Genomic DNA, 27,530 nt, shown 5'->3' on the forward strand with positions numbered 1-27,530 from the left:
CTCAGGTCATGATTCCAAGGTCCTGAGATTGAGCTCTGCATCGGACTTCCTGCTTGGCAGGGAGCCTGCTTCTCCCTCTTCCCCTGCTCGTGCTCTCTCTCGCTATTTCTCTCTCAAATAAATAAAATCTTAAAAAAAAATAATAGAGTTATGGTTACAAATATGCCCTGTGGGACTAAAATATCCAACAGTCCTAATGTTATGCCATTGGGTACTTGAAGCTTGAGAGGAACATCCACAGACAGCTCATTGAGAAATCCAAAACCTACCGTATTTTGAACATCTTAGACTATGGTGAAGATGATTTTGTGATACTGTGATTTATATTACAAAATATATATCTGTCCTCCTCCTGTTTCTGAAACAAAGTTCCTAAAACCCGTGGAATTTTCTAAGCAATAAGAGTAATGGGAGCATCTTTTGTTATAATATTTGGTCTTTGTCCCTGGTTCCTCAAAGAGCTCCAGAGCCATCAAGTGAAAGGAATGTCTTCTTATTCATAACAAGCCCCTTTCAACACATCTGAGTTTATGTTAATGAAGTGGCTTTTGAAAAGCCCCTAAGGATGGGAGCTATTCTCCAGGAGAATAAGCAACTGTGATTAGAATCCCTCCCCCCGCAACACACACACATGCACCTTTGGGGAGGGGAGAGGGCTGGAGGCTGAAAATCACCAACTGCCAGTGCTTAGTCAACCATGCCTATGTAATGAAACATATAAAAATCCAAAAGGATGGGGTTCAGAGAGCTTCAAGATTGATGGAGAACATATCCACATGCTGGGAGGGCTCACCCCAAACTCCAAAGGGACAGAAACTCCTGTGCTCGGGATCCTTCTGGACTTCACCCTATGTATCTCTTCATCTGATATCCTTTAATATCCTTTGTAATAAACCAGTAATCTAGTAAGTAAGCTGTTTTCTTGAGTTCTGAGAGCTGCTCCAATATTTGATCAAATCCAAAGAGGGCATAGTGGGAACCTCCTATTTATAGCCAGTAGTCAAAAGTACAGGTGACAACCTGAACTTGAAACTGGCATCTGTGGGGAGGGGGGCACTCTTGTGGGACTGAACCCTAACCTGTGGTATCTGACGCTATCTCCAGGTAGATCATGTTAGAAGAGAATTAAACTGGAGAATACCCAGATGGTATCACAGAGTCACTTGGTGTGGGAAAACTACCACACACCTGGTGACCAGAAGTGTGCAAAGTGAAGTACAGTACTGGGAATGGAGGAGACATACCGCACAGTGTTTTTCCATTAGAGATGTACTCTGAAAACCATGTTAAGATCATTTAAAAATGGATTCAGATAATGAAAAAAACATGGATGTAGAAGATACATTATGAAATGAAATTGCTTCATGAATGTGAGGGTGCAAGAAAGTCAGTCCTATTATATTATTTCATATAAAACATGATCTGTAAATACGTTGGTAGATAAACCATTTTAAAAAGGTATATAATCCTTTTCATTTTTTTGGTCTTCTCATTGGAAATTAAGGACCCAGCTTATTATACACACATGATTATATGCTTTACAAACCACTTCACTTCTCCCTAGAACACAGTTTATTGGACTTTGGTATAAAGTATTTGTTTTAATTCTTTAAAAAAGGGTCATTAAGAACCATATTAAGGAAACATTTCCTTTTGATTTCTAAGTTTATTATTTTCCCTTTTAGTTTTATGGCAACCATAGCTGACTTTGAAAAATGTAAACATATAGTCAGTCTCATTGAAACAAATACCATTATCACAAAATCTTTTTATAATAAAATATTACAAGCAAGCTTAGTTTGGACTAATAGTACAAACGAATTTAGGTAAATGTCTGGAAATGGTTTTAACAAGACATGACATTTATTTCTAATTGGCTAATAAGAAAAGACCAACACAATATCAAAACATGCAAATCAAATGTGTCTCTGACTGAAATAAATCAAGATTGAGTTCAAGGAAATGAGATCAGGTACTTAAAAATTAGTATGTTTTCCATGGTTGAGTTTTAATGAGGATTTGGGCCTGTCAAAGAATTATACAGAACCAGCATCCTCTCTTAGAGTAGTAGTAGGAGGTCATGTAGAATCTGTAACAAATTTAAGAGGTGACAGCAGCCCTAGAGCACAAAGATGTAATCCCCCAGGCCTCTGAGACCCTCAGCCGCCTGCCTCTGGAGTCCCGGGACCCAATCTGCCTCCAGGTACTTTGTGCGGCGCTCCTCTCCAAACTGGCTCCAAAAGAACAGGACCCAGTATCTCACAATCCCACCCTCCTTCCCAGGAGTTATCTCACTATTACACTCCAGCCATCAAGGATTTGCATAAAGAGTTGTTAAGGAAAAGAAAAAAAAAAAAGATAAAAGAATGGGAGTAATACAGAATTAAGAGGTTTCCAAAGATCAAAGAAAATTTGATCTATTATTGTATTGTTTCTTTTGACTTTGGAGTCTGAGGTTGTAGTCACTCCATTTCTTTGTAGATCTAGGGGAAAGATGCTCACTTCCCCTCCGAGGGATATCAAGTGACAGCTGTCTCTTGGACTCTTCCCTGGGTCCCTCTATAAGCAGGTCTTCTAGGTCTGTGATGAAAAGTTTCGGCACACATGAATGCACAGGTGCACACACACATACACACTCCCACCCAGAACTCATCTATTCTAGTCCCTTCGTTCACATAGAAGAAAACTGAGACACGGATCATCAGAGACCCATCTATGCAGCCTTGGCAGAATCACGACAAGACTCACGTCTCCCAATCCCCATACCAGTGACATTCCATTCTGACACTCCGATAAATCATTCTTTCAAGTCCTCCATCTGAGTGCCAACAGCTGCTTTACTGCAACAACCTTTCCTATTAACAAACTCAAGTGGAATGGACTCAAGCCATTCAAGTTTCCCCCTCAAAACCCCAACAACTGAGGAAGATGACAGAGGGCAAAAGCGGGGGGGCAGCTAAGCTGAGTGATCAAGGTCTCTGTGCTTGTCTGTCTCTCTTTTCTCTCTTAACCTCCCCATAGTAAGACTTAACTGTGTTCATTTCAAGAGGCAGAAGAAGTGCTATCATCCCCAACCCCTGAGCTCCCAAACTAGGCTCAGTTGGCAAATGGACTGCTTCCACCCATGCACAGAACACAGCTTGATCTTTAAGCTGCAGGAGGTGGTTTGAAGAGCTCTGATATTTCTTTGGTAGATACTTGTAAACATATAATTAAAATTAGTATCTCTAGAAACAAAACTAATCTTATCAAATTAATACATTTTAAAACACCAAAACTTGGTTAAGAAGTGTCTTTAATCATCAACCTCACAGGTCAATAAAGGAGCTATAAATACATAATTTACTATCACCTGACAGTTGTGAAACTTGTGTGGTTTTAAAGAAATGTTTACTGTTAACAGTTGCTTATTCCTGGCTCTACAGGGAAAGAGTTAGAGATCTAAAAAGAACTAATCAATTATAACCAAAGATTTGGTGTAGATATAGGTAGGGAATGCTAGAGAAGTGAGGAAACAGAGGACTGGCTAGTCCATAAAATAACTACGTAAAATCAAACTTACTCCTCCAACTCCTTGGATACTTTCTTCCTCTTTTGGATGAGAAGAGCCGGGTTGAGTATGCTGGCTAACAATGAGTGTGTTTCACATCCTCCTGGGACTCAGAATAAATTCTTGGAAAAAGGAATTCACACCATGACTTAAGTCCCTTTTCTATTCCTCATCCTCACCTCAAGAAACTAGAAACCTTCATGATTAGTCTATTGAGTTCATTAAAGCTAAAGTCTTCCACTCAAAAGCATTAAATTAGATCAAGGGTACAAGACAAGAAGCCCAGTTTCTTCTAATCTCTTTGGAGCACCACATTTTCCTCTGCTAGATAAGAATAACTTAAGCCACAAACAAGGATCAGAAAACTGGATTCAGGGGTGCCTGGGTGGCTCAGTCTGTTAAAAGTCTGCCTCTGACTCAGGTCATGATCTCAGTCAGGGCCCTGGGATTGAGCCCCTCTTCGGGCTCCCTGCCCAGCGGGAAGTCTGTTTCTCCCTCCACCTGCCGCTCCCCGCCTTGTGCTCTCTCTTTCTCTAATAAATAAATAAAATCTTAAAAAAGAAAACTGGATTCAGATTTTTAAGGTAAACCTAACTAGTAAAAAAGTTAATACAATGGACTAGGAAAGGCGGAGCAATATGGTAACTGGGTCAGAGACAGGGTTTAACTTAAAATCAGAAATATGACCTAAAAGATTAGATGTGGTTTACACCCCAACAATATAACCCATTCTCAGGTATTCAGGTTAATAGGAAATGTACAGATTCAAGACTGAAAGCTGCCACATTACCCCGTTTTAGGCACAGATCTAAACATAGCTGAATGGGAATAAAATTCCCTCCATGTAAGAACTTAGGTAAAAATGCTGTTTATCAGAGTAAAAGCATGTTAAACTGCTTGCTGCTCGAAGGTGGAAGTAACAGCAACCATGTCCCTATGCGGGTAAGAACCAGTGCGCGCAGCCTTCTGGAACCTAGCCCACATACAAGAAGAGGAGCTTCTATTAAGATCAACCTGAGAAATGTACACTAGAGGTTCAACCACTAGCTGGATGACCTCGGGAAGGGTACTTAAGTTAGAGTTTTAGTTTCTTATTTATAAAAATTATTTATAGAAATTATTTTACCTATCTCATGGGGTCACTGTAAGTATTAGATGAGATCATTTATAAAGAGTACCTAACCCACAACTCTTTACTGAGGATGTTTTGTTGTTATTCTCTGTAAAGACAATCTAAGCTGTTAACACTACAGCAGAAAACGGGGTTAATCTTTTAAGGTTTTCTTGTTGGTTTTGTTTTAATCAAAGAACTGTCATGATAAAGAAACGGACCAAAGTTAGTTATTATAAAATTGAACGTTATACTTACTATGAACCTAAAGCTGCTCATTGGATTGTACAAATATGAGTACAAAGTATTAAAAATATGTGTCTTTCTTTGTTTTTATATGGCAAAATTTTCTGTGTGCTCTTCTTTGGAAAGGGTATTCCCATCAGTTATAAACTGCTGCTCCAAATGTGATAATTTAGATCAAGGTCATTACCAACCCAGATGACCAAACCTGAAAAATACTGTTCTCACGTCAGAGACCTTGAAGAAAGAATGCTCTAATGGGATTAAAATACCTTGCAAAGAATTACAACATGAACAGCTCAAGAAATCTTAATTTGTAAAAGGTCACAGAGTTACAAAAAACATCGCTCATTTCAGCTAATTAAATGAAATTTTAGTTAAACGGCACCTTTAAATATTGGTATTGCAGCTGCAAGTGCATTTAAATAGCGTTTACGCAGATATAATTAGCACAATTAAACATGGGTAGAAGTGGAAACACCATTCTTAATTATATTGATATAATCAGTTTTATTAATGCTTTATAGCAACAAAAGTGACATCTGACAGTAGCACACAATTCATGACTGAACCTAATATTAACCATTTTAGCATATTAAGGAGTCTAAAGCTAGGTAATTGGGGAAAGAAAGAAGTCAAATAATGTGTGCCTACCTGTGACGATCCCATAGTTGGGAGGTTCGAGAATTACTCCATAAAACTGGATGATGTTTCTGTGACTGAGGACACTGAGTATTTCTGCCTGAACGAAAATCAAATACAAAGTTACGTGAGATTTCACATTTATAAAAGTCTCATAAAATAGGTTTCCCATTCAGTTTCCTTTTACATACATTTACAAAGATAGATTATGTGCTCAACAAGTATGTGAGACTGATAGAACTGTCTTTAGTAGCCTTCTTGAAAGTTTAAGAATTTCAATTGAAGCTTTCTGACAATTTAAAAAGGAAATGGGGGGCGCCTGGGTGGCTCAGTCGTTAGGCGTCTGCCTTCGGCTCAGGCCCTGGTCCCAGGGTCCTGGGATCGAGCCCCGCATCGGGCTCCCTGCTCCGCGGGAAGCCTGCTTCTCCCTCTCCCACTCCCCCTGCTTGTGTTCCCTCTCTGTCTCTGTCAAATAAATAAAATCTTTAAAAAGAAATAAAAAAATAAAAAATAAAAAGGAAATGGGATTGAAGGTGCAGCAGCAGAGGTGCGTCCTAGCAAGCCAGCACGACAGGAAGTGAGGAGGGTGGCGGCAAGGCGAGAGGCCGTATCTGTTTACAGAAAAGTCCTCTTCCTAGTAGTTGAATATGTTTTTTCTGCATCGTGTCTCTTGCGGGAGACTCAAGACTGAACTTCTACCAGTTGGATGAATAGTCATGACAAAATTAATGGAGGATTTCTTAACTATTACTGAAACAGGTTCAGGTAATACCCATTTATATTATTCATCTAATCATTCAAAATATATCCTTGCTCTTGTACTGTATGCAGCAAAGTGGTGGGTTCCTGCCCTTCAGTAGTGATTTGGGAAGTAGGGGAGCCATACTTTACATCTGAAATTTATTAAATACCAGAACACTCTATTGCAGAATGACATCATAAAAAATTATTAATTTTTTAAATGAAAAAAAGAGATACTGCAGTGTGTATCTGCTAATGTCTATACGAAGGGTATCCTCTAAATTAACTAAGTCATATATACTTGTTACTTCTGTGGAGATAAAATATGGCTAATCAGGAATTATAAATACAATTAGATACAAAATGACTTAGGTGCAAAAAAAACATTTGTTTTTAAATGAAAAGCATGTTATTGGCAGTAAACAAATAGGAGATTTATAATTCCCATTCCAGAAAGGGTATTCAGAAGGTAAGCAAATAAGGAAAAATGGAACAGGGTTTGGTTCGAAAGGGGACTCCCCTTTGGGAATCTGCTCAATGTAAATTAGTATTATTTGTTACAAATTTTTTGTCACAGGATAAGAATTGAGATTTCATTAAAAACACTGAAATTTGTTTTTAAGGTGGTATAACTAAGTACAAAAACAGAAGTTTAAGGGTTGCCATGGGGTCAGTATGGAATCAAGAGAACGGAAAATCATCATTGACGGGATGAGACATTTATCAAAGCTTCTTTGCTAGTGTTCTTCTTTTAGTGATGCAGGTGCTGAAAGGGGCTATCAAAACACTTCTTTCACACTCCCTGAGTGCCTACTGTGTGCAGAGGTTCTGTGTTCATCAAACAACCTTCTTCCCATAGTTTAGTTTTCCAAGTAAAAAGAAAATGCATTCATTGAGCAAGACAATTATTCATCAGTATGGCAATTCTATTCTTATTAAGAAATAATAAATGAACTTTGTTCTTAAAACAGAGCTCAGGTGAGGGACACCTGGGTGGCTCAGTCAGTTAAGCGTCTGCCTTCAGCTCGGGTCATGATCCTGGGGGTCCTGGGATCGAGCCCTGAGTAGGGCTCCCTGCCCAGCGGGGAGTCTGCTTCTCCCTCTGCCTCCCACTCCTCTCATGCTCTCTCCCCTCCGCCCAATAAATCAATAAAATCTTAAAAAAAAAAGAGTTCATGTGAAGTTTGGAAAACATAAGCCCCCCTATTTTCAAAGCAAATCAACTCTTTGTGAGTAGAGCATTAGAATTCAATGCAATAAAGCACTAATGTTTGGACCAGTATTTATCAAAATAGGGGAGTGTTAACCTTTGGTAGGTTTTGGTGTATTCTTTGGGGTATCTAAATTCTGTGACCATTAAAAATGTTTAACTCAAGGGGTGCCCAGGCTGGCTCAGTCGATACAGCATGTGACTCCTGATCTCAGGGTTGTAAGTTTGAGCCCCATTTTGGGCGCAGAACTTACTTTAAAAACAAAAGAAAGAATATTCTAAATCTTTGGATGACCATTTTATAATTCAGCACCACATGGGATTTTCAATGTTCCAGCTAATTTTCATGTTTACATTTAAGATATTGCCAAGTGATGCCTTGGAGAGACAAAATTTATCTTTCAAGTGCTGGTAAACATATGCAGATGTTAAAATAACAACCATTATTTTGTGTCCCATTGTTATGCTCATTTAAATTTTTTTACAGTTAGCAAAAACTAAATTCTTGCGGTATAATTTGTAAGTAAAAGACATTTTCGCAGAATAAGACTTTGTTCTAATTTAACAAACTAAAGTTTTGATTTAACATTATAAAAACAACATACTACTTTAGAGTGCTGTACTGGTTCCATGGAAATGGTCTTATAATAAGCAGAGAGCTAAATAAATAAGTGATATTTGTAATAAAGGAAGATCAAGTAATGTCCTGATGTGACCAACTGAAGCAAGCTCCAATAGAAATAACTGTGGGATTAACCAAGTGACTAAAATCTGTGCTGTAGCAATCAGTATCTGACAGCAAGCGGATGTATTCTGTAGATTTGCCTTTATAGGCACCTGCTTGCCAACAGTTCGTTAATGCAACTGTTATAGTAAGAAAAAGCTTTTCTTTAAATTGTTTTCCAGATTTATGTTTTGGAATACTGTAGCAAACAGACTGCCCATCAAAATAATGGATTAGTGGTTTAAGAAGTTCACTGTTATTAAGGAAACATACTAATGATGAAGGTTAAATATAATGGTCCATTGTACCAAAAAAAATTTTTTACACTATCAACATCAACAAAAGCCATTTATTTTCAGTAAATGTAATTTGATGAAAATTGTTCATTTTAGTTATGTTGACTTTATACTTTTATTTTTACTTAAGTGAAAAACTGGTTTTGATTTTACAAGCGCTATAAGCATGACTTCTGGGGTGCCTGGCTGGCTCAGTCAGTAAAGCATGGGACTCATGATCTCAGGGTTGTAAGTTTGTGTCTCATGTTGGGCATAGGGATTACTTAAAAATAAAATCTTTAAAAAAAAAAGCATAAGTAGTTCTTAGTTTTATGCTGTGTATAAAGTTACACTGAAATAATAATTTTAATCAACACTGGAAATACAGATGACTTAATATTTCTATATATTTCTCAGTTTGCAAAATGCCATTCTAGGAACTCAAACAGAGATATGGATGCCAGTGTTCACTGCAGCATTATTCACAATAACCAAAAGGCAGAAGTAAGCTGAGCTGGGCAGAGAAACAAAATGTGATATATAAATACAATGGAATACTAATTAATTTTGTAATTAATTAATTAATTAATTTTTAAGTTCTGATACGTTACAATACAGATCAACCTTCTTCACGCTAAGTGAATAAGCCAGACACAAAATGACAAATATCACATGACCCTTCTTTTATAACATATCTTGAATTGTCAAATTCAGAGATAAAGAATGTAGGTTAGAGATTACACCAGTGTTGGAGGAGGAGGAAATGGGGAGCTGCTGCTTAATGTGCAGAGTCTCTGTTTGGAGTGATGAAAAAAATCTGGAAATAGATCGTAGCAATGGTTATACAACACTGTGAATGCAATTAATGCCACCAAATTGTACACTTAAATATGGTTAAAATGGCAAATTTCATGCTATATATATTTAACCACAATAAAAAATGTTTAAAAAATGCAGTCAGAATGGCTATAATTAACAAGTCAGGAAACGACAAATGTTGGCAAGGACGCGGAGAAAGGGGAACCCTCCTACACTGTTGGTGGGAATGCAAGCTGGTGCAGCCACTCTGGAAAACAGTATGGAGGTTCCTCAAAATGCTGAAAATAGAGCTACCCTACGATCCAGCAATTGCACTACCGGGTATTTACCCCAAAGATACAAATGTAGTGATCCGGAGAGGCACCTGCACCCCAATGTTTATAGCAACAATGTCCACAATACCAAACTGTGGAAAGAGCCCAGATGTCCATCGACAGATGAATGGATAAAGATGTGGTATCTATATACAGTGGAATACTACACAGCCATCAGAAAGAAAAAGAAATCTTGCAATCTTTAACAACGTGGATGGAACTAGAGGGTATTATACTAAGTGAAGTCAATCAGAGAAAGAATTATATGATTTCAGTCATATGTGGAATTTAAGAAACAAAACAGAGGAGCATAGAAGAAGTGCGGGGGGGAATGAAAGATGAAATCAGAGAGGGAGAAAAACCAGAAGAGACTCTTAACCATAGGAAACAGAATGAGGGTTGCTAGAGGGGAGGGGGCTGGGGGGATGGGGTACCGGGGTGATGGGCATTAAGGAGGGCACATGATGTAATGAGCACTGGGTGTTATATGCAACTGAGGAATCACTGAACTCTACTACCTCTCAAACTAATACACTATATGTTAATTAACTGAATTTAAATAAAATTAAATTTAAAAAATAAAATAGAGCTCTCAAAAAAATAAAAAATGCTATTCTAGACTTGTATAGAGATGATCATATTCTTTCCCTATATATTTATATACATGTATGTGTACACATACAAAAAATGCTATTCTAGACTTGTATAGAGATGATCATATTCTTTCCCTATATATTTATATACATATATGTGTACACATACATAATAATCATCTCAAAGTTACAGAACTCAAGGTCTAAATATCCTTGGGTAAATAAGTACTTTTCCAGATTAGGATTTAAGGAAGTAAGGAAAGTCTGTGACAGACTACAACAATTTTAACTCTGGCTCAGAGACTCTCCATAAAGGGTCCCAATCTGATATAGAAGAGAAGTCCCCACAGTCTATCCATAAAAATGACCTCATCAGAGTACAAAAATGTCTCCACAGACAGAAGACACGTGACTGCTACTTCCAGCGGGCTGGTTCCTTCCTCTCTCCTCTCCCTCCCCTCCCTTCCTACTTCTTTTCTTCTTTCTTTATAGGAAGGATTACAGGCATTTTAGTGAACAGATCCAGGGCGAGGAGGTATTTTGTCATATGACAACACTAACGAAAGAAAGTAAAGATACCGATAGCACTCTACTGATCTACGGACAACACTAACAAAAGAAATGGTTTCTGAAGACCCACATCATTAGGCTGGCAGGCTCTATTTACATCTTCTCTTAGGAACAGGCTTTATTTTATCTGGCCCTTGTCTATGTTTATATGGACCGATGAGCTGCTAGCTCAGTTTGCCATGTTTTCAGAAGTTCAGCCAGCATACAGGTTCCAAATGGCCGATTCAGAGAGATTAAGAGAAGTTAAATATTATAATTTAAATTAAACTAAATTTAACTAAATATAATTTAAATAAATTTAAGGGAATTTAAGTGTTAATCCTCTTCTTTCAAAGTACTTGCAAGAGTCTTAAAAGAAGATTTTAAGTCAATTAGTATCTTTATCTTCAGAGCAATCCCTTTCCCTCAATTCAGAACTTATTTTTAGGGGCGCCTGGGTGGCTCAGTCGTTAGGCGTCTGCCTTCAGCTCAGGTCATGATCCCTGGGTCCTGGGATCGAGCCCCACATTGGCCTCCCTCCCTACTCCGCAGGAAGCCTGCTTCTCCCTCTCACACTCCCCCTGTTTGTGTTCCCTCTCTCATTGTCTCTCCCTCCCTGTCAAATAAATAAAATCTTTAAAAAAACAAAACAAAAACTTATTTTCTATTTTGGCAAAACTGCCTTTTTGAAAAAAATTGAGATATAATTGACACATACATTATATTAGTTTCAGATGTAAAACATGATGATTCAATATTTATATGTATTAATCACCACAATTAGTCGTTAACATCCATCACCACACAGTGACAAGTTTTTTCTTGTGATGAGAACTTTTAAGACCTACTGCCTTAGCAACTTTTGACTACACAATACAGTATTATTAACTGTAGTCACCATGCTGTACATTACATCTCCATGACTTATTTTATAACTAAAAGTTTTTCAACCTAATCCCAAATTTAAATTTGTTTAAATTAGGAGAGCTGCCATAAAATCCTTAAAGATTCTGTTTTTAAGGCTTGTTTTACATTTTTTACATTCCACTGACATAGTCTATATGTATTTATGTGATAAATATATATATATATTTTTTTTAAGTAGGCTCCACACCCAGCATGGAGCCCAACATGGGGCTTGAACTCACAACCCTGAGATCAAGATCTGAGCTCAGATCAGGAGTTGGACGCTTAACCAACTGAGCCACCCAAGGGCCCCTGCGATAAATAAATTGTTAATAAAAGTGAGTTCACTTCCTTTTTGAAAGAAAGAAAAGATACCGATAGCACTCTACTGATCTACGGACAACACTAACGAAAGAAATGGTTTCTGAAGACCCACATCATTAGGCTGGCAGGCTCTATTTACATCTTCTCTTAGGAACAGGCTTTTCTCCCAGGTTGTCAATAGCTATTACCCTCCACATAACAGCAGGAATGTATCCTTCTGCCTGTGATGTGATACTGACAACAAAGACAGTGGGTATAATAAAATCCAAGGTATGCATCTACTGCCCACAACTGTCAACTGCTCCTTCTTGCCCTCTGGCGCACGTGACATTTAAAACATCCCAGGGACCGTGATCTCTGAGGTCCTCACCAATTCCAAGATTCTCTGATTCTATCACAGTATGACAGTGAAAAAAAAAGGAGTGGCTCATTCAATCATTCCAAAGAAGTAGTGTCCTTCACACTCTGCATTCAAGGTCAAAGGCTTTCTCCAATGACAGCTCTGTCTCCAAAATACCAATATGATCCAGGATCAGTATATTCTCTCAAAGTTCAAGAAGATAGGAGATGATCCCCCTTTTTAAAAATATAAATTATATGTGTAAGAGAGACCGAAAAGAAATAAAATATTAATTACAGTCATCTCTAGGTAGCAGAAAGAATCAAATGATTTTAAATTTTTATGTATTTCTAAAATTCTTCATAATAAGCCTATATAGTTTTTTAAAATTTTTTTAAAGATTATTTTTATTGGGGCGCCTGGGTGGCTCAGTCGTTAAGCATCTGCCTTCGGCTCAGGTCATGATCCCAGGGTCCTGGGACCGAGCCTGCCATTGGGCTCCCTCCTCCGCAGGAAGCCTGCTTCTCCCTCTCCCATTCCCCCTGCTTGTGTTCTTGCTCTTGCTATCTCTCTGTCACATAAATAAATAAAATATTTAAAAAAATAAAAAAATAAAGATTATTTGAGAGAGAAAGACAGCACGAGCAGGGGGGAGGACCAGAGGGAGAGGGAGAACATGGGGCTGATCCCAGGACCCTGAAATCATGACCTGAGCCGAAGGCAGATGCTTAACTAAGTCACCCAGGCAATCCTAAACCTACATAATTTTTTAATCACAAAAAGCATGCATGCAATATATATGACCAGAAAATATAAATATAAAATGAAAAATATTTATTTGCATGGAAATTCTGATTTTCTCTAGGATTAGATTAGGAAGAAGTAATACTCTTTCCTTACCTTCCCAGAACTACCCTAGACATATTAAGAACTAGTTCAGTTAACCTCTGAGCTGTGAGTTTCTCCTGACCTGGGTCTGGAACAAAGTAATGTTCACCTGAGTTATTCTTGAAGAAGGCCACAGGTCCTGAGAGGCCAAAAGACCACAGATGTGGGTGCTGGAAACTGAAATCTAGATTAATTTCAACCTACTCAGTATCTGCACTTTTATTAAATGATCTCCTCCACTTTACATTTGCTTCTGTGGCCTGCTGCCCTTTAGAGAAGCCTTTCCTACACTGCTCATCTTGTAAAATGTCTAGTATAATACCACATGAGGGAGAAAGGTCAAATACTTTATATATAGGAAGCACTCAATCTTCTCTGCAGAATGAACATACAGTATTTGATGATAATGGTATTTAGTGTGTTTAAATAACTGCTATAGAGAGTCCATGTTAGTAAATGTTTACTCTGAACAGCAAAGTGGGAAGAGTAAAATGTCAGAGGATGTAGATTTGCTTCAGTATGGACTCTGTTCTTCCACATGCATAAGGGCTGTTTCTAAGGCTGGTATTTCATAAGAGTGACAGTCAATCAATTACATAACTGCAGAAGCCCCATCCAAAATTTATGCCCACTAGCTCATTGTTGATTTAAACTTTCAGAATGAAGACTTGCACTTTGCCTCTGCAGGCTCTGCAGCCCAAGGCGATCACATGAGCACAATTTCTTGAGTCCTTTCCTGCTTTGCTATTCTCTGGCATGCCCCTGCTTTGACACTGTACTCTTTCAGATTCACAATGCAGAGCCTTGCTTAGTCTTCAACCTTCCATTTCCAATTTTCTACCCAATATGTTTTACCATATACAGTTGAGCAGATTTGAACTGTGCGAGTTCAAATATGTGGGTTTTTTAAATAAATATAGTATGGTACTCTAAACGTGTTTTCTCTCCTTTATGATTTTCTTAATAACATTTTCTTTTCTCTAGCTTACTTTATTGTAAGAATAGGGTATATAATACATGTAACATACAAAATATTTGTTCAATCAACTGTTTATATTATCTGTAAGGCTTTAACAGTAGGCTATTAGTAGTTAGGTTCTGGGGGAGTCAAAAGTTAACACGCGGAGTTCTGACTGTGCTAGGCCGGAAAGTAATTGGTGCCTCTAACTCCCACATTGTTCAAGGATCAACTCTATTTCCAAAATCACCTCTGAAGATAAACCAGACTTTTGTCAAGTCCACACACTTTCCATACCCACTGTTCTACCTGAACACCGTGGTAGATGCTCCCTGCTGTACACTGAATGCTTGCATTCCCCCAAAATTCATATGCTGAAATCTAATCCCCAGTGTCACGGTATCTGAAGATTAGGACTTTGGAAGATGATTAGATTATAAGAGTAGAGCCCTCAGGAATGGGGTTGTGCCCTTACAAAAGAGACCCCAGAGAGCCCCCTTGCCCCTCCCACCAGGTGAGGACACGGCAAGGAGATGGCCATCTATGAACCAGGAAGCAGGCTCTCACCAGACACGGAAGCTGCTAATACCTTGATCTCGGACTTCCCAGCTTCCACAGCTATGAAAATTAACGTTTGTTGTTTATAAATCACCCTGTCTTTAGTGTTCTGTTGAAGGAGCCAGCTTGGGCCAGTGTCCTAAAAGTCCACAGTAATTCAACCAGGCCTCTTACCAACAGGACGATTCGAAAAGACACGGCCACTGGTCTTCTCCGTACAGCATAACTCTTCTCTTTATCACCCCAGAGCCCAGAACTATTGTACTTAGTGGCAGAAGGTAAGGGACAAAGGGAAATTCTTGATTTAAAAAGTCCTAAAACAGTACTTACAAATCTGTAAGGTCAACACACCTAGCTCTTTCAGGCAAGGCACAGGCAGAACTTCTCTTCTGCTGTAGGCTCTGATTATAAAGATAACCGAGGCAGAATGGTCAGTCTCAGTAATCAAAAGATTTTATATGCATCAGACCACAAAAACCAGGGTCAAAAGCAAGAAAATACTGTTTAATTTCTTTTTTTAAGATTTTATTTATTTAGAAAGAGAGAGAGTAAGCAGAGGGAGGGGCAGAGGGAGAGGGAGAAAGAGATTCTCAAGCAGGCTCCACACTCATCTCGGAGCCCAATGCAGGGCTCAATCTCACAACCCCAAGATCATGACCTGAGCTGAAATCAAGGGTCAGACACTTAACCGGCTGAGCCACCCAGGCATCCCAAAAATACTGTTTAATTAATTGCATTTTTACCTCAAGAGTATCATGGTTAGGAGCATTTTCCTAAAATAAAAGCTTGTTTTCTTATGTGTATGGCAAGATGGAAAACCAGCCCCTCTGCTCCTAAAAATGCTATGCCACAAGAATAACTTATAACAGTTCTGTAGGTTCTCTTTTCAATGCTGTCCTTTAGGTATTCAGGGAAGTAAAGAAGAATAAATGAACTGAATTCAGGTTCTATAATATACAGCCCATATTCCTAACGATGTTTGACATCATGAAGACTTTTCTTTGGGAGGAAAATGGCTAGAGATACTAAGAAGAAAAAATAAGCCAATCATTTTGCTCACTCATCATGAACACCCAAGATGGAGCCATGTGGGATTTATTACAAACATCACTAGTGCTGGGAAGCCTACTGCTCAATGGTTTTCCTGGTGGGTTGCAGCAGACTCCACGTGCGGCCACTCAGACAACAGCGGGGGCTCCCCTCCAAGGATCAGGCTGCTCTCTATTTAAGGCCATACCTGACTAAGGGCAGGCTAACCTGGGAGGATAGGAGGGTGGCTAAAACTGAATGAGACAAATAGTGAAGACTGAAGAAATGAAGAGATCTTTCCAAAGCATAAAAAGGCTAAGAGATTTTACATTCTTCACGCTGGCAAGAGAATGTCGCCATGATGGCATGAAAAAATCAAACACAGGGGCGCCTGGGTGGCTCAGTTGGTTAAGCGACTGCCTTCGGCTCAGGTCAAGATCCTGGAGTCCCGGGATAGAGTCCCACATCGGGCTCCCTGCAGGGAGTCTGCTTCTCCCTCTGACCCTCCCCCCTCTCATGCTCTCTCTCTCTCAAATAAATAAATAAAATCTTAAAAAAAAAATAAAAGTCAAACACATTGTAAACAATCTGCATTCAGTTTGGGTGACAAAAGTTTTGCACGGTGCATTTCTTCATTCTTCTGTCTACATACAGTCCTGCCTAATTTGATGGCCTGAGGGGGAAAAAAAGCACCCTGCTTTTCACAAAACAACAACTCCTGTAACTTGGTCGCTGAGATCACTTGGTGTTAAAATTACATAGGCTCTCCCCTCCCCCACCCCAAAGACAGCCTTTGAATAAGCCTTGAAGTATGGACTAATGAATGATTAGGCTTTTAAAAGATTGAAAGCAATACAATTTACTCAAATACTGGACAGGTGAGTGGAATTTAAATTCTAATTCCAAAATGGATGGCCCTAAGGCTTCCTGGTCACTGTGGACCTTGTTCTCTTCCTAGAAAATAACCTGACTGGACAGAATTCTCTTTCAGATTCCTTCATGCTTTAAATTTCTATCCATTTCTATAAAAAAATTGATGTCTTATTAACAGTACGTTATACAGATGGATACTCAATAAATATTTGATAAACTGAACAGAGGTAATTGACCATGGCGTGTTAGGACATCCTCTAGAGTCAAACAGGCTTGAGCATGAGTGGTGGCTCTGCCACTTATAAACGTGGCGACTCTGAGGAAGTTATTTAACTTTTCTGGGCCTCAGTCTCCTCATCTATAAGATAGGGACAGTAATCCTACCCCAGTGCCCAGCAAATGCCAGGTGTTGGACCAATGCTAATTCTGTTCTCTGTCAGCTTTCCCCTTCCTTGATAATCAATCTATTCTTCAGACTCAAGTCAAGCTTCTGAGCAAATTCAGATCTCTTCCAGCAGTGGATTCTACTGTCATAATCTACTTGTTTTAATTAGCTTCATTTATTTCACTATATGCGACTTTCCATGTTTAGATAAAAATATTTCCATATATTTCCCTAATTATAGCACTTTAACATTTTCAAAACACTTGTCTTATAGGACCCTCACAAATAAGTTAGCTATTTTAGCATGTTAAGAGTGAAGAAAACTGGGTCTTTGATTTAAGTTCACTTTCCAGGAGCTGAGTTGAAGTCTAATAAAATTTGAGTCTAGATCTTTTACCTCTGCCTCTTTTTATATATTTCTTCCCTCTCTCCAAAAAAAAAAAAAGGCCAATAAAAATATGACTCCTTTCATCTAAACATTTTTTTATTAGAAGCTGCCCTTGCTCAAAGAGATTCCAATTTGCAGACTCCTCCACAATAACAGCTACCATTTACTGAGTGCCCACTATGAGCCAGGCCAAGCGCATCACGCAGACTGAACCTTCAAACCCTCACAGCACACCATGAGCCTAGGGCCTACTACTATCGCCCTTACTCAAGGGAAGAAATCTAGGCACAGAGAAATCTTGAAACTTGCCCAAGGGCATGATAAATGGCAAAGCCAGATTTTCAACACAGGTAGTTTGATGTCCTACTTACAATCACTAAACCACCCCATTTTACTTTATAAACCTTATTTGAATATGGAATGGAATGTTGGTTTATAGAACATCCAGAAATTACAACAGGCCTAGAAAATTCCAAAGCTCTCTCTAGTTAGTTACACAAGTGTGAGAAACAATTCCTCATCGACTCCCTCTTAGGGCCTCAGCTGCTGCCCCCACTACAAATTCCCATGCCTTCCTGACACTCGATTGTGCAGTATCGAGTCAAAAACCAAGATCCAATTCTCCACAGGCACCAGCCCGTCAGGCCAGCTAGCAACAACCAAATTTATATCTAATAAAACCAGTTAATTGCACAGCATGAAGTACCGTCTCTCTATGCAAAAATTACATGGTTAGGAATTTTGAGCGACTCTCACAATCTGATTAGCTAAGTGCTTTATAATATTACTCTACAGTGCAACAGAGTTTGATTATTTATATCCCATAAGAGAAATGTTTGCCACATTTATTATGGAAATCTGCAAAATCATTTAGAAGAATTCAGGCAAATTTAATATTAAAATAGTCTGAAAAGTCCTTTAATATCTTGTAGATGCCACTTAGACAGTATCTTGAATACCTGGATTCTTCAGCTAAATTAATGATCTCACTATTTCTGGGTTCTGTCAGCATACTCAAACAACAGTGAATGACAAAGGTATGTGGGTGACACCTGCCAGACTATGGATATTTTTTTAAAGTACCAAACCCTAACAAATATATGGTAAAAATAATCTTGAGTCATAGATTCTGAAGAATGGAAGGGATTTGAAGTCTTCCAGTCTTTTCTTTCACTGCCCCCAACCACAAGCCCCACCTTAAAGCAATTCACTTTTAAAGGCAAAAGATCATTTTCCCGTAAAGGTTTAATGAAAAGAGCCTCCAATACCTAATAACCATCACCAGCAACCACAACATCCTTTCTTTTTGCTTACCCTCATGCTGAAATACAAGTCTGTATTGGTGCTCAGTAGGAGACAGTGAAAGAGAATTCCTGAAGCCTTATGACTACTTCCTGAAGGCCAATGTCCAGGATAGTTTCTCCTAAGCCTAACCATTCTAATTCTTACCAATTTTCTTGACACGTCTTATTTTTCAGTCTTTTGGTTACCTACCTATGTCTATGCAAAGACAATAGTCATTCTGAAAACATGGTCAGATAACTGGCATTCTGCAGAGCTGCCCAACTATATTCACTTTTTACCCTGATGTTGGGGTACGGTGTAAACTTATTCATGGTGGTTCTCCTAAAACCTGTCTTTTGATATTCTCCTCCCCCACCTAAAAGAAAACTTCTGATGTTATTATGTAATTCAATCATATAAAGTTAGAATTCAAGCAAAATAGTCTTAGTAAAAGAAATATTTCTAATTTTCCTGAACTGACCTGTTTTTATCCCACTCCCGCTGTGATTACTATAACCTATCGTGTTACATTTTTCACCCTGATTGCTGGCAAGCTTCTACCCAAATCTCTTGCCTACATCTAAAACTACAGAGAACCTCATGGGTGCGTTTTTATCAGACTAACTTCATTCCTGCTTCCATTTTGTTTTTTACCATGTTTGCTCTCTCCCCCATTTTCCTATTTTTAATTTTTTTAACCCCACAATTAGTATCTTTATTAGTTGCCTTAAATCACTTCGACAAGAAAGCCATACAATAAAATAATATTTTGTAGTGCGTCTCAAATTAGAACCCTTCAGATTCCTGGTCTACAGAGAGGTCCTTGGTGGCACATGAAATCAAACTTCAAAGATACACTGGTCTAATTGAAGGGTTAGCTCTTGGTTACCTATCTGTGTATTCAAATACTATTTCCTTGACTTTCTCTTCTCCAGGAGACTTCAACAGCATTCTGCTTTAGCAACCTATAACGATCCCTTACACTCTTTTATTACCCACCCATCTCAAACTTAGAAACCCCTCTCTGACCTCAACCCCTTATCCTTACTCCCATTAAAACTGTTCTTCATTTGGCCCACTGAGGTCTCTTACCCTTAATTCCTTTCAGTTTTTCCTTTCTAATCAACTGAGTTCTCCTGAAAGAAACAGAGATCCAAAATAACAGTAGTTTAAACAAAACACTTTACATTGTCTCAAAAACAAGAAGGCTGCAGGAAGCCCAATATGGCTGCTCCACAACTATACTCTTTTCCACCATCTTTAGCACTGGCTTGCATCCTCAAGGTTACCTAATGGTCACAATATAACTCCTGGGGTTCCAAGCCATTATATTCACATTCCAGGAAGCAGGAGGGAGGACAGTACATAACAGTTTCCTCCTAGGTCAGCCTCTTTTAAAGAGCTTTCTCAGAAATTTCATCTTATTTTCAGAGAAGGCTGGAGAATGTAGTTTTAAGTTACAGTAGCATATCTAACAATACATGAACCCTAAGAAAGACAAGGGGAATAGATATTGGGTGGATAACTAATAGTTAATGCCATAGCACCAAGCTGTTGGTGATCAAGCTTCTGTCTAATAAAAGGGTCTTCAAGATACCACACATAACTTTACACTCCTTGGTCAAATACCGCAAAACCCTAAAGCTCTAGTTCTCATCCCACCAATTTCTAAGTATGAAAAAATCCAATAACTACCTTTCTATGTTTCTCAGTGCTTGCAGACAAGCTTTTATGACAGAAACATCCTGAGACAATTAACATGGTATATTTATAGTCTGTACATTTATTGAAAGCTAAAAGATGATAGCAATCATTTTGAGTATCTCCAACTGGCTCCCCTTTTCATTCTCCATTCACCCAACAAATATTGTCAATGTGCCAGGCACAATTTTTTGGTGCTGAGGATAGTGATGAACAAGATAGCAAAACCCTAACCTTCATGGAGCTTACGATCTACTGGAGGAAGACAATGATATCAAGAAATAAATGAGGGATGCCTGGGTGGCTCAGTTGGTTAAGTGTCTGCCTTCAACTCAGGTCATGATCCCAGGGTCCTGGGATCAAGTCCCACAAGCCTGCTTCTCCCTCTCCCTCTGCCTGATGCTCCCCCCGCTCATGCTCGTGCTCTCTCTCTCTCTCTTTCTAATATATAAATAAAATCTTTAAAAAAATTAAAAACAAGACAATTTTCAGGAGTCGACTATAATAAACCTCAAGTCTTACGTCCTTTAGCTAGTCCTGTCATCCTCAGATGACTATGAATACTCTTACGCTGGGGAAACAGGCCTAACTGCCTTCAGCTTTCCTACCTTACACTCCCGTTCTTCCTTTCTGCCTCAGAGAGAAAGCAAGCCTTCCTTCCCCCCAGACCTTACCCTGACACCTGTGCCCTTTATATCGCCCTTTCTTCCCTCAGGATATGATACACCGTCAATTATGTCCTTTCTGGAATCTTTAATCTCTAAGTCTCTCCTCTAGGTTAAAAAATGCCTGAGTTTCATCTCTCCAAGAACCAAACAACTTTCCTTGACCCTCATCTCCTTCTCAACCTACTTTCCTAAACATCAAAACTTCCTGAAATAATACTTCACCTTAAATTCTATTTCCTCACTTTCTATTCACCCCTTAATCCCATTATGTTTGGCTGGATTTTTATTCCATTGTTAAAATTTCCCTAATAACTGAATTCTGATCTTTTAAATACTCTACAGTTTCTATTCTCAGTTTTCTAGTTAAATATAACCATGCTTCTTCCCCTTAACATTTTTTTAAAGATTTTATTCATTTATTTATTTGAGAGAGAGAGAGAGAGAGAGAGAGAGAGAGAGAGAGAGAGAGCACATGAGAGGGGGGAGGGTCAGAGGGAGAAGCAGACTCCCTGCCGAGCAGGGAGCCTGATGCAGGACTCGATCCGGGGACTCCAGGATCATGACCTGAGGCCAAGGCAGTCGCTTAAGCAACTGAGTCACCCGGGCGCCCCTTCCCCTTAACATTATGATATTGTCTTTAGCTTCTGTACTTGTGTTATATCCTGATATGAATGAAAACAAGGATGCGACAGGCACTGTAAGTCAAATGGAAATAAATAAACCACTACTGTCAAGGGCTTACACAGTACCAAAGGGAAAAGAGAAGTGCAAAATAACGAGGTGCAAAATAACCACCAGAAGGACAGAGTGCTGTGGAGTGTGGAGGATCCATGTGCAGATCTGGCGACAGCATGGGCTAATGCAAACCTTCAACTGGACCATGAAGAATGGTTCAGATACAGACTAATAGCTGGGGAAGGTCTGCCATTCCAAGCAGAAGAAACAGCAAGAGCTTTGGTGGACAGGCAGCATGGGGCAGCAAGCTTGAGGAACAGAAGCACCTCCGTTTGACTGTGAATGTGAAACACATGCAGGGAAACAGAAGTAGGTAATGGAATTGCTAACACGCGGCAACATGGCAACACATGCCAAGCTGATTTTCATGTCGCATTTCACTAGGAGCCACTCCTAAAAAGTGAAAAAACACTTCAAAGGTTCAAAGAGAACCTTTCAGGATCAGTGAGGTCTATGGAAGTGAAAGAGTTACTAATTTACGACCCCATGGAACTTAAAGGTCATCTGCTCTAACTGGCCTCTTAATGAAGTTATCCCCATAGGGATATTCCATGAAATAGACACCCCACCTCTGACTGAACACTCCCAATGACAGGTCAACACCAGGGGATGTTTTATTGGGAACTGAGAAATGATTGATCTAAATGGGTGAGGCTGGAGATGGGTTGAGTCACCCTAGAGTGAAAGATCCTTCCAGGACCAGAGGACAGGAGATAACTTGATTGAAAGTACCAACATATTTAATAAGGAAGTGTGTTTGCATGGGCACACACGTATGTGTGTATTGGGTGATAGTTAGAGATGGTCAACCACCACGGCCTGGAAAAGAGTCAAAGACTCTTTTAGTAAAAAGTAAAAAAGTAAAAAAAGTAAACCCTGGCAGGGAGAAGAGGCTGGGGGAGGGGTTAAGGCAGAGGAACTTCCCCAGGGAGAAGGCGCCTCCTGTTTAAGGGCAGACAAATCAGACTGTTAGCAGAACGCAGTATTAGAATATATTCACATCCCATTACGAACTCCTCTTGTTCTGATCCACACTCATAAAGCAATGTCTTTATAAGTTTGTTTCCCATATAACTCACCTACAAATAGAAAATTTTCAAATTAGCAAATTGATTTTATTCTTCAGTCACAGTCAAATATGTTAATGGGATTTAGCATCCCGAGTCCACCGCTCCGAAGATGAAATTTCTGAACACATAAAGCAAAAGCTACCTTACTAGGGATCTATTTGGGTAGCTACCAGCTTTGCCTAGGAAGTACCTTTACTATATCCTTGGGAGCCTTAAGATCTCCTATAGCAGGAAACTACTTTTCATGATAGCCTATTTTAATCATTTCAAATTACTAGAGCTGACTCATGTAACTTCCTGTGTTCTTGAATTGAACTTGCTTGCCAGATCCATTTCAGTTCAGATTTTTATCTCATTTCCAAACACCGCCTCACCCCAAATTCCAATTTTTCTCTTTGCTTGAAGAGTCAGTTGGTATCCTTAATCTGACTCTACTTAATACCTTAATACCTCTGAGCAGAAAGGAAGAGAAAAGAGTTCCTTTAAAGGCATTTGGTAAATGGTACTTAATGATACTGTAAATGGACCCATTCTTCCATGCTGGTTGACTAAAGCAGTGTTTGTGTAACGGATTCCTTTTATTTCTTGCAACAATGCACAGGACCCCGGAGAGATCAGGGACAGGCCTCAGTTGATACCTGGAGTTCTCTAGATGGAACTCATCTCATGTCAAAGACTTTATCACTAGAAGTCTAAGAGAAAATAATTCAAAATTTTCTGTATAAAACTATCAACTACACATGACTCTGAAGAGACGAGAATTGTTTTGCATGTAAATAAATATAAACCTGGAGATGATTGATGCCATATACCAACCTAAACCAGAGCAACCTTCTGGCAGCCCAAGGCATTTAACAAAACACACAGAAAGTCATGGCTGAATATGGTTGAGATGTAACAGTGGGCCCAGAGATAAAGAAGAAAATATATTAGAACACCACCATGTTTTAGAAGACAGATAGAAAATTGTGAACTATAACGCATGAGTGTATAGACCCTGTTAAGGGCCTGCAGAAAGCTATACATATGTCTTTAAGGCTGAGAGAAAGGGATTTCATACAGGTGACCCACATCACAGAAATACTATCATTAGTGTAATTCTTTTGTAGTCCATGGATGTAGAAGCCATGGAGTTCCGGAACCTGTAAGCTGAGTACATCCTTCCTCATACATTACTCTACCTAATGCTAATGGAAAGCTTCCTGTGTGTCAACACTGTCTCATCACCTCACTTCCATTAGCTCATTTAATCCATGAAGTAAGCACTATTACCATCCCCGGTTTATCTCTAAGAAACCAAAGAACAGAGAGATTAGGTAACCTGCCCAATTCAAACCAGGAGTTAACTGTGATGCAATACCGCCTCTCTCGCAAATGAATATCAAGTTCCAAAATCACACAGATGTACATGCACACATATTTCTAGATATTACATATGAATAAATAAACTCACCTATGATGGTACTTGTGCCTAGGACTTTGTACACAGTACAAATAAATAACATATTTATTTGACCCGAGTATGGAGAGAACTCTAGAATCAGAATCAAGAGACCGGCATTCCAGTCTTGCTTCTGACACTTGACAGCTATGTGATTCGGGGTCAGCTTACCTACGGAAAAAATGTCAAAATGTGAAGGTGAAAAAGACAGAATGAATGATCTAAAATCTCTTCAACTCTAACATTCTGTCTTAAATCTCATTTCATTAGTACGGGGTGGAGCCCACGTGCGGGTGTCTCTTGGAAGCTTCTCAGGTGAGTCTAACATGGCTTAGGTGAGCAGCCAGGATTCAGACCCTGGAGGGTAGTTCTGGGGCAAACCTGAATGGTAGTCCAGTTACTCCGGAGTCGGAAAATGCCCGGGCTAAATATCAGCTCTACCAGGTATGAACTGCGTGACCCTGCAAGTCTCTTAATGTCACTGAGCTCGGTCTTTATCTACAAAATGAAGAAAACTGTTATCTACTTAAAATAGCTGTGAGGACCAAATTTAAATGGAAAGTACTCGCTAGACCCCAGTTTTCCCCAATAAATGTTAGCTACTAGCGACTGTACCTAGAGCAATTCAAAGAAAAAAAATGTTAAAAGATACACAGAACTGAACTCAGATATACAGAACATCAGCCAGAACTATGCATTGCTAGCAAATAGATCACAGACTGGCAGCAACAGCACAGTGAAACTCGTAAAAGAGGCCAAAGCACAGGTCTGGGCAGGACACTGAGCACAGACCAGACAGTCCAGTGAATACAGCATCAGTAAAGAGGTAAGGCATAAGTCATCCAGCATACTCCGGTAATCATCATACCTGGCAGAAGAACCTCTAATTAAAAGACCAAAATACACCAAGATGACCAAAGGTGTTAAGCCTGATTCTTTAAACCTCAAAATAAATCTCTTAAAGTCCCCTACTATTTTAAAAGATCAAGTGCCAAGCTGCAAGTCACTGAACATCCCTTCTCCTTGCCACTCCCAGGGTAAGGAATCTGGCTTAGCATCACTAGCCTCCCGATTACGGCACCCGTGGCACGAATCTGAATTTGACGGGGCCATGCTTGTGTTTCTATTTCCTGCCCATCCTCAGGTTTCTGTGTCAGAGGTCACAGACGACCACACCATGCCATCATTCTTTTTTCAAAACACCTGTCATTATTCATCATGGTGAGGTTTCTATTGTATTGGTTTAATCAAATACGTACTATATTCTCCATTCGAATATGGGAGGGCCCCTGGCTCAACCTCAACAGCAAACATATTTTTTAAGTTATTTTTCCAGTGCTGAACACAGACCATAGTGATCTGTTAGCTGTAAAATGAAGATCTTACCCGTGGGGAGGCTGCCAGGGGAAGCAGTGTGTTCTTACGGAAGCAGCACTGAACACGGGCACCGAGCAGGGAATGTATAGACTGCGTTCTGGGTCTGGTTTCTCCACACCCCCGGGTGCCGGGCAGCCAGCTTCCTAGCCTTTCAAACATTAGAAGTCTCTGGGCTAGGGGACAGGAAGAACTTCCAAATAAAATTTTTAAAAATACACTTAGTACTCTGGAGTAATTTTTAGATTCAGAGGAAGGCTGGGTTTTAGACCGAGTGTCCACTTAAAGAGTACATATGTCAAACCCATTCAATATAACGTAATGTTAGCAGACAAAAACTCCGATATGTGGGAGGGGGGCGGGCAGGGAGAGGGTGGGGGAGTGGGACAGTGAGAAAAAGATGGTGGGCAAATAGCTGAGCAGAGGCACGAGAAAGAGTAAATTCTTTAGTTGTAATGAATAGCAATCCAGCTATTTCAGCTTTCAGCATTATCTTCAGGAAAACCATATTAACAAATAAAATCCAGAAAACTTTTAAGTCTTTTTGGAAGCCAGTTATAGAATGCTTCTTGATCAAATTCATATTTCAGAGAGGTTCGAATTATTCCTTGTCAAGTCTGGTGGCATACTATTTTGAGTCAAAAGCAAAGAGGCTGTGTGCCGTGGCAACTGCTGCTGGCTGCCTTTTTTTTTTTTTTTTTTTTTAATTTTTTTTAAAGATTTTATTTATTTATTAGAGAGAGAGAATGAGAGATAGAGAGCACAAGAGGGAAGAGGGTCAGAGGGAGAAGCAGACTCCCCGCCAAGCAGGGAGCCCGATGTGGGACTCGATCCCGGGACTCCAGGATCATGACCTGAGCCGAAGGCAGTCGCTTAACCAACTGAGCCACCCAGGCACCCTGCTGGCTGCCTTCTATTGTGTTTCCAGCAGCCATGCCCCACCCATATCTGTCACCTCCCGATCGGCTCCTCGCTAAACGTGGCCATGGAATACAATTCTGGCTAAAAGAGGTAAGAAATTACTATTCACATACAAAAAATAAAGTTGGACTCCCTTCCTCATACCATACACAAAAATTAACTCAAAATGGATTATAAACACAAACAATGAGCTAAGACTACGAAACATTTTAGAAGAAAATATCAGAGTAAATCTTTGTGACCCTGGGTCAGGCAAAGCCTTCTTAGATATGACACTAAAAGCATGAGCAACAAAAGAATCGGTATATTAAACTTTATAAAAAATTAAAAACATTGGTCCTTCAACAGACACCACAAAGAAAATGAAAAAGAAAACTCAGAGAATCAAAGAATACATTTGTAAATAATATATCTGATAAGGGACTTATATTTAGAATGTATAAAAATTCTTACAACTCAATAATAAAAAGACAATTAACCCAGTTAAAAATAGGTAAAGAATCTGAATAGCAGTTTTCCAAAACAAATATTCAAATGGCCAATAAGCACATGAAAAGATGCTCAACACCAGTATTCACTGGAAAATGACAAATCAAAACCACTATGAGATTCCATTTCATACCCACTAGGGTGGCTGCAATAAAAAAAAAAAAAAGATAATAACAAGTGTTGGTAAAGATTTATCCAGAAATTAGAACCTTCACATCCTTCTAGTAGGAATGTATAACAGTACTGACGGTTACTCAAACAATAAATACAAAGCTATCGTGTGACTCAGAAATTCTACTCCTAGGAATAGTGGCAAGAAAAGAAAAATCCTATGTCCATACACAAATGTTCATATCAGCATTATTCCTAATAGCCAAAAAGTAGAAAACAATCCAAATGTCTATCATCTGATAAACAGATAAAATGT

The 27,530-nt window shown here is 39.2% G+C and overlaps 1 protein-coding gene across 2 annotated transcripts in view; it reads right to left on the reverse strand.

The window, feature by feature from the left end:
- MAP3K20 (mitogen-activated protein kinase kinase kinase 20) overlaps positions 1–27,530 on the reverse strand; it is a 178,622-nt gene that overhangs the window by 94,314 nt on the left and 56,778 nt on the right. For both annotated transcript variants that reach the window (XM_088021635.1, XM_088021634.1), the window contains exon 3: positions 5,559–5,646. In XM_088021635.1, the coding sequence (XP_087877761.1) occupies positions 5,559–5,646 (88 nt within the window). The remainder of the gene's footprint in view (positions 1–5,558; positions 5,647–27,530) is intronic.

The sequence above is a fragment of the Eumetopias jubatus genome, unplaced genomic scaffold, assembly GCF_037043125.1.
Source record: "Eumetopias jubatus isolate StellerSeaLion01/CBP00866 unplaced genomic scaffold, mEumJub1_p1.0 scaffold_3, whole genome shotgun sequence".
NCBI classification, from domain to species: domain Eukaryota; kingdom Metazoa; phylum Chordata; class Mammalia; order Carnivora; family Otariidae; genus Eumetopias; species Eumetopias jubatus.